Genomic DNA, 14,523 nt, shown 5'->3' on the forward strand with positions numbered 1-14,523 from the left:
CCAGGATGGGGGCCATACAAGGAAGGAGACTATACCCGGATGGGACACAGACCAGGATTATGCATACACAAGGATTCTGCCTATACCACGATGGGGGCACATACCAGGATGGCGGCAATCACAGGATGGGGCAACATCATAGCATCAGCCCACATACCAGGAAGGGGGCCATACCAGGATGGGGGCCATACCAGGATAGAGACTATACCAGGATGGGACACAGACCAGGATGCTGCCTGCCTACACCAGATTGTGCACTCAGAACAGGATGGGGGCACATGTCAGGATGGTGGCTACACCATGATGGGGGCACATAACAGCATGGGGCCACATCACAGCATCAGCCCACATACCAGGCCAACCTACACTTCTCAACACCACAACCTGAAACTCACCGCCGGCCACTGTGGAAAAGCAGAGCGGATGCCGCACAGGAGCGAGCAGCCGGTGGACAGGTACAAGGGACACCTTAGGAAACATTCTGGATGGTGCCTATACCGGGAGGCTGCCTACACCAGATTGCGCACACAGACCAGGATGGGGGCACATGTCAGGTTGGTGGTTGCACCACGATGGGGGTGCATACCAGCATGGGGCCAAATCAAAGAATCAGCCCACATAACAAGGATGAGGGCCAGACGAGGATGGAGACTATACCAGGATGGGCACAGACCTGGATGCTGCATACACAAGGATCCTGCCCATACCACGATGGGGGCACATACCAGGATGGCAACAATCACAGGATGGGGCCACATACTCCGTGCCATTGCCCTGACTTCTTTCTTTGACTCTACTTGATTATTTGTTAACATTTAGCCTTCCAGCCTTACAAGGGCTCCTAAAAGAAAAAACGCAACCCAGCAGCACAACAATCCAGCAGCAGGAAGAAGCCAACAACAACATCACAAGAAACACAATGCTACAAAGGAAGAGCAGACAACCACACGAGCACGAACATCCCACACAACCTCAAGAAGAAGCCACACTACAACACAAGAACTCCTTACTAACCCCGGAAGCAGAATCTCAGACACAACAGCCAGAAGAAGAGAACAAAAAATATATTGTGTCTTCCTTCAATTATTAGTCAAAAATTATACATTAACTACACAATAAATTCTAGAATACCCGATGCGTTAGAATCGGGCCACCATCTAGTATATATATTTTATATAGAAATAATACTTTTCTGTTTTCTATAAAACTATTTTCCAAACCAACAAATACTCTTTAATGTGACTTTATTACTCACTTGTAGAAATGTCTACAGGGATTTCCTCCTTCTTACACTGCACATCACTGACACCGTACAACTCCTTATTATCTTCTTCCTCCACAACTTCTACTTTAATCTGAAATGATTCTTCTTCCTGGTAAAGTTTGATGATATGTAACAAAATAAGAGTTAGTTTCTCCACACATCTACAAGTACAGCGGCATTTCAGTGTGACATTTTCAGCTGTGTGCCTCACATACCTGTTGATCACTTTGCTCTTCATCAGTATAATCTGGATAGAGAGGACTGGAAAGTCTTTGTGCTTTGTTTCTGTCACTGGATCCTTCTGTGGGGAACACACTCAAAGACTTACATTGTTTATTTGTGATGACCAGACTACTGAAAAATCTACTTCACCCTCAGGCTATGTGCCCACGCTGCGAAAAATTTGCAGAATTTGCCGCGATTTTTTCGCGGAAATTCCGTGGATTTCTCAAATCTGCAGTACAGCAAGTCCCCAGCAATTTCTAAAGCATTTTGGAAGTGCCCATGCTGCGTTTTTTTCCGCAGCGGAAATAATGCGGATTTCCCTGCGGAAACATCTGCAGCGTGCCAGTTATTCCTGCGGATTTTTCTCGCGATCCTATGCGTACCTGCCTTGTTTGAAGACACCAGAGTCACTTCCTCCGGTGCAGAGGAGCCAGGAGTAGGAGGGCAGGGCCTGCACGAGCTCCGGTCATGTGACAGCCGGAGCTAGTTCAGGCCAACCCAACTTCTCCTGCAAAGTACAGACAGACATGGCCAGAAAGTGAAGTGCTGCATGATGGATGCAGTGCCGAAGCCATGGTACTGTATCCTCAATGCAGAATGCCCGCAGCATATCCGCAGGACATTCCGCAATAAAACCGCAGCACAAAACAGACAAAGTTGTGCTGCGGATTTATGGGAGATCCTGCGGAATGTCCTGCGGATATATTCGGCCCTGTCACACACAGATAAATCTGCGACAGATCTGTGGTTGCAGTGAAATTGTGGACAATCAGTGCCAGGTTTGTGGCTGTGCACAAATGGAACAATATGTCCATGATTTCACTGCAACCACAGATCTGCCAAAGATTTATCTCTGTGTGTGACGGGGCCTTTAAGCCGGCCACACACATTAAGTTTGGCTGCTCATTCAATGCCATTATGGCCGTCTTTTCTAAGCACAGGATTACTTGTTCTGTCGAACAATGCTGTGTTCTCTATATTAAAGCCATAAACAGACATCTTGGCTTACAGCTTATCTCTTGAAGAACAAATCGATCGGCAGTCCAAAATAGGACATGCCTAATAGAGATCTCACCTGACGATCAATTGGCTGGCAACCCTGCACCCATTAGTGTTGGCTGAACCCACTGATATCTGCAGATGCAGCCAATATTGGTCTAATGTGCGTGAGGGGGGGCTTTTAAAACTGCTTTCTCCTTTCTAACAAATAAAGTCTCTCCTTACCTGGAGACGAGAAGGGCTCGTTATTCTCCATATCATCCTCATCCAGGTCTTTGGGTTCTTCTAAATATTGCTCAGTGGGAACCTGAGAAAAACCATGATACAGCCATTATCCACATACATCACCCCTTGGTATTACAGTATACACCCCCAGCAGCGCTCACCTCTCCAGTCAGCAGCTCAATGATTTTGTCTGCGAGTTCCAGGATCATCTTCTCACTGTCTCTCTCAAGCTGCCAAGATTGAGGCATCTCAATGGGGCTCTGAGGCTTGGTCCTTCTTCCTGATGCCTGGTGCAGCTCGCCATATGTTTTTTTCACTACTGTGTAATTCTGTAGATTTAGAATAAATTCATACAACATAACTATCCAGGTTTCACAGGAGACATTACTAAGAAAAGCTGAGAGTGACAACTTATGGTGTTGCATTGAGCCTCTATAAAGAGGACCAATCACCAGGATTTTCCTATATAAATTAAAGGGAACCTGTCAGCAGAAATTTCCCCTAAAACCTCACAGATTCCCCCTCTGCAGCTCCTGGGCTGCATTCTAGAAAGGTCCCTGTTAGTATTGTGCCCCCTTTCTGACCAAAAAAAAGAGTTTATAAAGAAGTACCTTTTTGGCTTCGGATTCTATAAATCTGACACGGGGGCGGGCAGCCTGATGGCCGTTATTCTGCCCCCTGGTCCTGTATGCCGCCCCCATCGCTGATTTCCATACTTTTGGACGCCGCCCACTGCTCCAGCCATCCCCGCGCATGCCCAGTGCCAGTCTCACGGGACTGAGCACTGTGACTGCTGGTGACGTGTGCGCAGGCAAGTGATTATGGGCGGGACTGTGACTGTTATCAGCAAGTACCCGCCCATAATCTCGTGAGCGCGCAAACCTCTCCAGCGTCACACTGTGCTCAGTGTAGATGCTAGACTGTATGGGCTGCTTTCAGGTATGACATCCCTTTGTCACGTGATAGTATTTTGAACACACCCCTATCACGTGACAAAGGGACGTCATCCCTGGAAGCACCCCATACAGTCTAGCATCTACACTGAGCACAGTGTGACGCTGGAGAGGTTTGCGCGCTCACGAGATTATGGGCGGGTACTTGCTGATAACAGTCACAGTCCCGCCCATAATCACTTGCCTGCGCACACGTCACCAGCAGTCACACTGCTCAGTCCCGTGAGACTGGCACTGGGCATGCGCGGGGATGGCTGGAGCAGTGGGCGGCGTCCAAAAGTATGGAAATCAGCGATGGGGGCGGCATACAGGACCAGGGGGCAGAATAACGGCCATCAGGCAGCCCGCCCCCGTGTCTGATTTATAGAATCCGAAGCCAAAAAGGTACCTCTTTATAAACTCTTTTTTTTGGTCAGAAAGGGGGCCCAATAATAACAGGGACCTTTCTAGAATGCAGCCCAGGAGCTGCAGAGGGGGAATCTGTTAGGTTTTAGGGGAAATTTCTGCTGACAGGTTCCCTTTAAAGCCAGGGCTATATTGGTCTCATCATGCTAATTCTAAATATACCTTAAGTTGTGAGATCGGATGTACACTTTCTGAAATACAGGCAAGTAAAGATTGTGAAATACACTTATTTGATGAGAGATACAATGGAATATCTAATAGGTGGGTCAGGGTTTGCTAGTAATTCCCATCCCTGGTCTGTCTTTTCCCCTGCCTCTGTTATTACATGCAGAGGAAGGACAGACAGGGGCGGGAATAACTAGCAACCCCTGACCCACCTGGGAAACTGATCAGAAACCCACAATTGTGTTACAAAGGGTGCTGGTGGCTATGAAGTGTCCGCCGCCATCTTGAAGACTTGTAAATGTGGTCATTATGCTTGACAGTGACATTTAAGAAATTAAACTGATGTGATGGAAGCTAGATCTACCCACGTCAGTTAGTGTTGGGTGCCAGCGATGTAAGAGAATCCCTCACCTCTCCGGTCAGCAGGTGGATAATCTCCAGGGTGAGCTTTAATATACTCTCAGCTTTCAGACTCTTGTCTTGATCCATCTTCAAGTGGTTAAAATAAATTGTCTATACAACACACAATGTCCTGCTACAATGCGGAGAGAGAACAGAATGTGAATACACAAAGCACTGATAAAAATCAACATACATAATGTACAGAATTACAGCCAATATACATAATGTACAGAATTACAGCCAATATACATAATGTAATAGTCTTATTATATAGGTAATGTACAGCCACAAACCCTGCTCTGTTTACACCAGATTGTGGTCCTGCAGCAAGTATAAGCAAAACACGTGTGGAATAAAAACAAGGTCACTGATTTTGGCACGGATTAGCATGTAATTTAGTTCCACGGACGTTAAATGGAACTTTACAGTGTGGTATCCATATGAACAGAGCATGGCGCAGAATATGTAATCCAGCACTCTCGCATTATTCGACACGGACTGTGTTCGGGAGCTTGTGAATGGGGTAAATAATTACAATGTCCCCGGATGTGTCCAGAATCAGACCCTGAATCCATAAGATGAACATGTCCCCAGAGTGGTTTCCTTATGAAGTATACAGTTATCGCTGGGCTCACAGATTCTTGATAGGGGGATGTTCCCACAGATTGTGGACGTAGCAGATCATCTATGCAGTACAGTACCGGCATCCTACAAACTGATCCACACGAGGGCAGAACGTGGCTGGCATTGCACCGCCACCATCTGCTGCTTGTCACTGTAAGCTCGATATTGTCACTATGAATTTCACCTTTTCAAATGCAAACAGTTGAAATCTTAAGTAAATCTCCAGCAAAATCCCCATTATGTGGTGCTAATTTTCCCAATATGTCCATGGGAAATACTAGGTTATGCGCACACGTCTTATTTAAGGTAAGATTTTCAGGAGGAAGATGCTTCAGGAAATATCTGCATTTTTTCTCCTTTCCTGAAGCATCCTTTGTGAGTACGTGCCCACGATGGACATGCTGCCTCCTGGATGTAGCATATCCTCTCCTGTGGGGGCCGCGAGTGCTCTGTGCAGGAGACCGCACCTGCCCGTGCCCATGATCAGGTTTCGGGACCCTGCAGTCTTTTTCTCTGTAACAATAAATTGACATTCGCTCGGGAAGCTGCACCATATGTTAGTTTATGCTGTGGGAAAAACAAGCACAGTGGGCATGAGATTTCTAGAACCATCCACTGTGCTTGTACTGTACACCGTGTTTTGGATGCAGTGAGAACGCTCTACGTCCAATGCCCTTTGAACCCTAATCATGGGCACGCAGCCTATGGCGGGCTTTGCACACTACGACATCGCAGGTGCGATGTCGGTCGGGTCAAATTGAAAATGACGTACTTCCGGCATTGCATGCGACATCGTAGTGTGTAAAGGCTTGATGATACGATTAACGAGCGCAAAAGCGTCGTAATCGTATCATCGGTGCAGCGTCTGCGTAATCCATAATTACGCTGACGCGACGGTCCGATGTTGTTCCTCGTTCCTGCGGCAGCACACATTGCTCTGTGTGAAGTCGCAGGAGCGAGGAACATCTCCTACCGGCATCACTGCGGTTTCCGTAGGATATGCGGAAGGAAAAAGGTGGGCGGGATGTTTACATCCCGCTCATCTCCGCCCCTCCGCTCCTATTGGCCGCCTGCCGTGTGACGTCGCAGTGACGCCATACGACCCGCCCCCTTAATAAGGAGGCGGGTCGCCGGCCAGAGCGACGGTCGCAGGGCAGGTGAGTCCATGTGAAGCTGCCGTAGCGATAATGTTCGCTACGCCAGCTATCACAAGGATATCGCAGCTGCGACGGGGGTGGGGACTATCGCGCTCGGCATCGCAGCATCGGCCTGCGATGTCGTAGTGTGCAAAGTGCCCCTATGTGTTTGGTTTTTTTGGTTGCATCTTGTATTGATATTTTTCCAGACCTTTTTTTTTTCCCAACTCTAAATCAATAATGAAGAAACCGCTAGCAATTTTTTAAAGCAAAATCCCCCGGCAAATGCTCAATAATACACCTGGACATCTTTCCTACGCCTGTCGAGCCTTGCCACTGACATCTTGTAAAGTAGAGCATCCTCTGGACAGAAAACGCCTGAAGCATGGTCAGATTACTTCATAGAACTGCCTGGAAACCTGAGCTGGCTACAACCCGCTGAAAAGACTCAACATATGAACAGCAAGCCGCTATTATAAGTGCTCCTAATGTGGAGGGTCTCTGAGCAAAACGGTGTGTGCGCAGGGGAATAGCACAGTGCCAACCATGAAGCGCCAACCATGAAGCGCCAACCATGAAGCGCCAACCATGAAGCGCTCTACACTAACGTGTAGGCATTATTAATATACACTGATCACCAGAAGCCTGCCGTCATTAGTCACCAGCACGAAAACAGGAAGACTCCAAAACCATATTATTACTAATCCAGGCTAATATTTACATATACAAGAGACACAGGCCCATATTACACCGCAGAGACAAGAATCCACTCACACACTGCTCCATAACACAGTGCTTGGACTATGTACCACAGGTCCTGTAATAACCCTGGAGAGCAGCTGTCCAGAGACCGCAGGCACAGAATCCGCACAGTGTGTATTATCCTCACCATATATCACATTTATTACCTCTCACCGAACACAGGAATAAAGAGTTTCTACATCTGCCTCACAGGAAATACAGGATTATCGGGGATTAGGGAAGTAGAACTCGTGCAGCAGGGCATTGTGGGGGCCACAACAACATGGCCGACACGCCCTATACCAGACGACCTGCTTGCTAGTGCGGATACAGTGTGGGGGCGTGGCTATGACGTAAGGTGAGTCATCTGCGCCAGATAGAGAGTCCGCAGGTGAAGCGCCTTCACATTGGCCGGCCGCGTCTGTGGTGGCGGGGACTACAAGGAGGCTGTGCTGCCGCAGTCTAGTCCTCTCACTGCAATGTCGGCTTATTTATGGGGATTGTCACTTCACAAATTCTTGTTGTCACTGCACAGTTTGTAAAATCCCCGTGCTTTACCACCATCCTCGGGTCCAGCATTGGCGCTGACGTAAGTCTATAGCTGAGCTCGATTGTGCGGCTCTCCCCTATACTGTACACGGGAGCAGGGCCGCTGAGCTCACTAGTGTCTGTGCCACCGCCAATGCTCGGCAGCGGGGGCTGGGGACGGTGCATAAAGACTTGTTTATGAAAAGGTGACAACCCCTTTAATGTCCAATGTTCCTAATTAGGGAATGTGCTACACAATGTTTCTAAGCATCAATCGTATGACCATTCTAGACACCATGTCATCCCTCCTGCGGAGACGAGAGAGTCCCCCGTGAGAGAACGCAGCCTCTGTGCCCAAGATCGGGCTTCTGGACCCAGAACGCAGCCTCTGTGCCCAAGATCGGGCTTCTGGACCCAGAACGCAGCTTCTGTGCCCAAGATCGGGCTTCTGGACCCAGAACGCAGCTTCTGTGCCCAAGATCGGGCTTCTGGACCCAGAACGCAGCCTCTGTGCCCAAGATCGGGCTTCTGGACCCAGAACGCAGCCTCTGTGCCCAAGATCGGGCTTCTGGACCCAGAACGCAGCCTCTGTGCCCAAGATCGGGCTTCTGGACCCAGAACGCAGCCTCGGTGCCCAAGATCGGGCTTCTGGACACAGAACGCAGCCTCGGTGCCCAAGATCGGGCTTCTGGACACAGATCGCAGCCTCGGTGCCCAAGATCGGGCTTCTGGACACAGATCGCAGCCTCGGTGCCCAAGATCGGGCTTCTGGACACAGAACGCAGCCTCCGTGCCCAAGATCGGGCTTCTGGACACAGAACGCAGCCTCGGTGCCCAAGATCGGGCTTCTGGACACAGAACGCAGCCTCCGTGCCCAAGATCGGGCTTCTGGACCCAGAACGCAGCCTCTGTGCCCAAGATCGGGCTTCTGGACCCAGAACGCAGCCTCGGTGCCCAAGATCGGGCTTCTGGACACAGAACGCAGCCTCGGTGCCCAAGATCGGGCTTCTGGACACAGATCGCAGCCTCGGTGCCCAAGATCGGGCTTCTGGACACAGATCGCAGCCTCGGTGCCCAAGATCGGGCTTCTGGACACAGAACGCAGCCTCCGTGCCCAAGATCGGGCTTCTGGACACAGAACGCAGCCTCCGTGCCCAAGATCGGGCTTCTGGACACAGAACGCAGCCTCCGTGCCCAAGATCGGGCTTCTGGACACAAAACGCAGCCTCCGTGCCCAAGATCGGGCTTCTGGACACAGATCGCAGCCTCGGTGCCCAAGATCGGGCTTCTGGACACAGATCGCAGCCTCGGTGCCCAAGATCGGGCTTCTGGACACAGAACGCAGCCTCGGTGCCCAAGATCGGGCTTCTGGACACAGAACGCAACCTCGGTGCCCAAGATCGGGCTTCTGGACACAGAACGCAGCCTCGGTGCCCAAGATCGGGCTTCTGGACACAGAACGCAGCCTCGGTGCCCAAGATCGGGCTTCTGGACACAGAACGCAGCCTCGGTGCCCAAGATCGGGCTTCTGGACACAGAACGCAGCCTCGGTTCCCAAGATCGGGCTTCTGGACACAGAACGCAGCCTCAGTTCCCAAGATCGGGCTTCTGGACACAGAACGCAGCCTCGGTGCCCAAGATCGGGCTTCTGGACACAGAACGCAGCCTCGGTGCCCAAGATCGGGCTTCTGGACACAGAACGCAGCCTCGGTTCCCAAGATCGGGCTTCTGGACACAGAACGCAGCCTCAGTTCCCAAGATCGGGCTTCTGGACACAGAACGCAGCCTCGGTGCCCAAGATCGGGCTTCTGGACACAGAACGCAGCCTCGGTGCCCAAGATCGGGCTTCTGGACACAGAACGCAGCCTCCGTGCCCAAGATCGGGCTTCTGGACACAGAACGCAGCCTCCGTGCCCAAGATTGGGCTTCTGGACAGTCTTTCCTGCGGGGCCGCGAGTGTTTCCCATAGGAGACCACATCAGCCCCTGCCGATCACAGTTTGGCCGCTGCAGGCTTTCGCCCTGTTCTCACACAGTTTCTATAAATCCATTCACTGTGCCAGTACAACGCAGCTTTTTGGACGCAGTGAAAATACATCCAAAACACTGCATAGACTGATCGTGTGGACGTATCTGAACACACTGACATATCAGAAGGTTAATGGTAACTTTTTTTTTTTAGTCCCCATAGGGGACTATAAGGATCATCTGTCTGATTGCTCATTCTTTTCTGTTGATCACAGCTACATAGCTGTGAACACCAGAAATAATCATCTCCTGTCTCACAGAGCACTCGGCCGTGTGAAATAGGAAGTGCGCCATGATAGCTACAGGAGTCATCACATGACCCTGTGCTACCATGGCATCCATCGGATCTATGTGATCATGTCATGTGACTTCTGATGGCGGTCGGTGAGTAAAGTTTTACCGCGATCGCCATTAAAATGGCGCTGTCACATTTTGACAGCGCCATTTAAGGGGTTAACAGGTAAGGGCGGAATGCAACTCCACTCGTGCCTGTGAGGCACACATCAGCCGATGTGTGTGGATCCCCCCGGCGGAGATTAACACTATGACCGCTAGGACATCATTTTACTGCTAATGGTCATTAAGGGGTTAAAGTTAGGTTTTGGACCTGAACTTCATTGAAGTCACTCATTGTCAGTTCGGTTCTCTGCCCACATGCAGCTAGCCATAAACAGAACACTTCCAGTGGAAGTTTGGCAGAATTATTTCCTTTTTTTTTCTTTGTTTGGTGCACACTACATCTGATCATCCTGTTGTTACCCCCAGTGTGAGCTGATGAAACACTGAAAGCCGCTCATACTGGCCAAACACTGTGCATACCCATACAAGTGGTTTGCTTTTGTAAAGCACCCAGACTCCGAATCCAAACTTTGTTTTCTTGGAAAAGTCTGAGTTCACACCAAACACCGAACTTCAGGTTCGCTCTTCTCAACTTGTCATCTCTGAAGTCAGCTCTGATGAATTTCAAAAGCTTGTCCCAGCATATTTTACTATGGTGGTCAGTGACAAATATTGGTGTTTGTATCAATCCAATATTGATAAATTTTCAGCTTTTTGAGGTATGTCGATGTCGGTCAATCTCTATCTCTGTCAGTCTATCTCTTTCTGTCTCCCTGTAGTCGGTCTCTCTCTCTCTCTGTCGGTCTATCCCTCTCCCCCCCTCTCTCATTATCACCGATCCCCGATCACGGGTGCGGCACTGCACAGCTGTCACAAAGCTTCAGCGTCTTTTCCTCTTTTGAAAAAGCCGGACACTCATTATTCTATTTAGTATTCACTGCTTTCCCTGCCCACCGGCGCCTATGATTGGTTGCAGTTAGACACGCCCCCACGCTGAGTGACAGCTGTCTCACTGCAAGCAATCACAGCTGCCGGTGGGCAGGTCTATATCGTGCAGTAAATTAAATAAATAAATCATTTTAAAAAACGGCGTGCGGTTCCCCCCAATTTTCATACCAGCCAGGGTAAAGCCATATGGCAGGAGGCTGGTATTGTCAAGATGGGGAGCGCCACGTTATGGGGAGCCCCCCAGCCTAACAATATCAGCCAGCAGCCGCCCGGAATTGCTGCATCCACTAGATCCGACAGTCCCGGGACTGTACCCGGCTCATCCCGAATTGCCCTGGTGTGGTAGCAATCGAGGTAATAAGGAGTTAATGGCAGCAGCCCATAGCTGCCACTAAGTCCTAGGTTAATCATGGCAGGCGTCTCCCCAAGATACCATCCATGATTAACCTGTAAGTTAAAGAAAATAAAGACACACACCAAAAAATCCTTTATTTGAAATAAATGACAAAAAAACCTCACCATCTTTCACCACTTTATTCAAGTCCCCAAATACCCCTCCAGGTCTGAAGTAATCCACAGAGGTCCCACGACGCTTTCAGCTCTGCTAGATTGGAAGCTGACAGAGAGCGGCCACAGACCATGACCGCTCTCTGTGAGCTCCCCGCAGCGACTGAAGTGAGACGTGCTATCAGCGATGACGTCACTCAGGTTACCGGCGGCCACAGATCTCAGCGGGAGGACTTCTGCTGTGGCCGCGGGTAGCCTCAGTGACAGCACCGCTGATCACGCAGATCACTTTTGTCACTTAGGGGATTTGCAGTAACCGGTGAGTCCTTCACCGGTGACCGAAAATCAGGCCATGACACACAGACAGAGCTGCGGGATGACAATGAAGTCGGGTGAAGTTCATCCGACTTCATTCTAATCGCAAGGCTGTGTCTGCTGTCAGCGGCCATTCAGCTCTGCTACATGGCTCTGTCTGTGGCTGCTGTCAGCGGCCATGTAGCAGAGCTGAATGGCAGATGACAGCTGCTGAGAATAAAAACGGATCACACGGATTGCACATGGACTACAATCATGAGAAAAATCACAGAATCGCATTGCAGTTGCATTGCACACGTATCAACACTCGGACAGAGCTCATGCTACTTTCTAGCATGAGACTCGGTCCGATTTTACACTCGCAAGTGTGATTCCAGACTTAATGTTATAAAATTCTGTGAAGCACCTGTGAGTTCAAGGTGCTCACTAAACATCTAGATAAGTTCCTTGAGGGGTCTCAGGTGGTCTTCAAATGTGACATGGCGTCCGCTAAAAATTGCAGACAATTTTGCACTCTAAAATTCAAATGGCGCTTGTTCCCTTCCAAGCCCTGCCGTGCACCCAAACAGTACATTTCCACCACACAAGGAGTATCAGCGTAGTCAGATGAGAAATTGCACAACAAACTGTAAGGTGCATTTTCTTCTGTTACTCTTGTGAAAATGCAAAATTTTGGGCTGAAGTAAAAAAAAAAAATTTGGAAAAAAGTAAAATTTTCATTTTTTTTCTTTTCGCATTGCTTTAGTTCCTGTGAAGCACCTGAAGGATTAATAAACTTCTTAGGGCTCATTCACATGACCGTTCTGTTTGTCCTGGTCAGTTCCTGTTTTTTTTGTGGACCCACGGACAGGACCATCTTTTCAATATCTTTTGTGTAGGATTGGATGGCACATGGTAGCACTTCCGTGTACATCCGATCCTACAAAAAAAACACATCAGATGCTGTATGTCCGTTCCCTTATTATCGAACATGTCCTATTCTGTTCCTTGATAATGGACCGTGACTCAATACAAGTCAATGGGCCCTCAAAATCCCCAAAAGCCACACGAAAGCACTTCCGCGTGACGTCCGTCGGGTGCCCGTGCAGTCTGTGTCCTGCTCCAGCCCCGCAGCTGCTCGCACTGCATTGTGTCCGCAAATGTCCGCACTGCAGTGTGTCAGGCTAAGGCTGCTTTCACACATCAGTTTTTTTAGGCATCAGGCACAATCCGGCGAAAAAACTGATGCGACGGTTCCGGTGAAAAAACGGATCAGTTGCACCAGTTTTTTCCATCAGTTCCTTTCGTTTTTTGACAGGTCCGGTGTGATTCTGAGCGTCCGGATCCGTTTTTTACTGCATTATAGTCTATAGGCTTCCATTATAAAACACGCCGTACGGCGCCGGCACTTCAACGTTTCATCCGACTGCCGTATATGTAAATTTTGCCGGATCCAGCAAAAAACGGATGAAACGCAAGGCCATCTGGCACAATCCGGCACTAATGAAAGTCTATGGAGAAAAAAACGGGTCCGGCGGCAACAGACGCCGGATTCCTTTTTTCATGTTTTTGCCGGATTGTGCCTGATGGCAAAAAACTGATGTGTGAAAGCAGCCTGCACACATCCGGTTTTTGCCGTCAGGCAGAATCCGGCGTGTGAGTCCCGCAACGGATCCGGCAAAATTTGTGAAAAACCGGATGCGCTGGACCATTTTATCCGGATCCGGCATATTGGATCCGGCAAAAACCGGATCCGGCGCATCCGGTTTTTCATCCGGCACATCCTTGTTTTCTGTCCATTTTTTGCTGGAATCTTTTTGGTGATTTTTTTTAACCCTAAACCTATACATGTTTGGTGTCTACGAACTCGCACTGACCTGAGGCATCACAGCGACACATCAGTTTTACCATATAGTGAACACAGTGAATAAAATATCTCAAAAACAATAGTGCTATCGCACTTTTTTTGCCATTTTTCTGCATTTGGAATTTTTGGTCCGTTTTCCAGTACACTATATGGTAAAACTTATGGTTTCATTTAAAAGTACAGCTCGTTCCGCACAAAATGAGCCCTCACATGACCATATTGATTGAAAAATAAAAAAGATACGTCTCTTAGAAGAAGAATGTCGAAAAAAAAACGGAAAGCAAAAAATCGGCCGGTCGTGAAGGGGTTAAATCCCTCAATCCCCCCTTTTATTACATGTATAACACATATGTAAGGTTTAAAAAACCCTTAATTTAAAAAAAAACAAAAAAAACATTTTTCCCCATTTGTATACACCATGTTTTTTTAAACAAAGACCCCCAAAGTACCATAGGTGCTTTCCTTTCAGAAATAACCCAATCATGTAAAGTTACCTTAAAATGACACCAAATACAACGGCTTTGGAACAAGTTCGATATTTCTTTTTTTAATCTTTTTTTTTTTCTGCAATGGAGGAGCTACATAGCTCTTTATTAAAATACAAGCACAATAATAGTGCAAAACAAACGTGCCTCAAAAATGGGGACCTCCTGGCTGGCGGATGGCTGGCTGCAGGCGGATGGCTGGCAGGGTTTCAGCAGGCTGGCAGGGTTGGGCAGCAGGCAGTGTTGGTCTTGGTCGGCAGGCAGTCATCACAGTGAGGAGTGAGGGCTTTATATAGCTGTGTTGTTCCAGTTTGACCATGCTCAGTTTAAAAAACCGGATCCGTCCATGTATTCCGGTTTTTGCCGGATCTGGTGTCCATAGATAGCCA

The 14,523-nt window shown here is 48.8% G+C and overlaps 1 protein-coding gene across 2 annotated transcripts in view; it reads right to left on the minus strand.

The window, feature by feature from the left end:
• The window catches only part of LOC142311118 (uncharacterized), a 30,879-nt gene extending 23,469 nt beyond the window's left edge, over nt 1-7,410 (minus strand). Inside the window, exons 1-6 of one of the 2 annotated variants that reach the window (XM_075349244.1) lie at nt 7,314-7,410; nt 4,648-4,771; nt 2,875-3,042; nt 2,714-2,795; nt 1,480-1,565; nt 1,256-1,373 (exon numbers count right to left, since the gene is read on the minus strand). In XM_075349244.1, coding sequence (XP_075205359.1) covers nt 1,256-1,373; nt 1,480-1,565; nt 2,714-2,795; nt 2,875-3,042; nt 4,648-4,725 — 532 coding nt within the window. In that variant the 5' untranslated portion in view covers nt 4,726-4,771; nt 7,314-7,410. Of the gene's footprint in view, nt 1-1,255; nt 1,374-1,479; nt 1,566-2,713; nt 2,796-2,874; nt 3,043-4,647; nt 4,772-7,306 lie in introns of both variants that reach the window. The other variant, XM_075349243.1, reaches the window with a different exon arrangement.
• Nucleotides 7,411-14,523: the final 7,113 nt, after the last annotated feature.

This window comes from Anomaloglossus baeobatrachus, chromosome 5, assembly GCF_048569485.1.
Source record: "Anomaloglossus baeobatrachus isolate aAnoBae1 chromosome 5, aAnoBae1.hap1, whole genome shotgun sequence".
NCBI lineage: Eukaryota > Metazoa > Chordata > Amphibia > Anura > Aromobatidae > Anomaloglossus > Anomaloglossus baeobatrachus.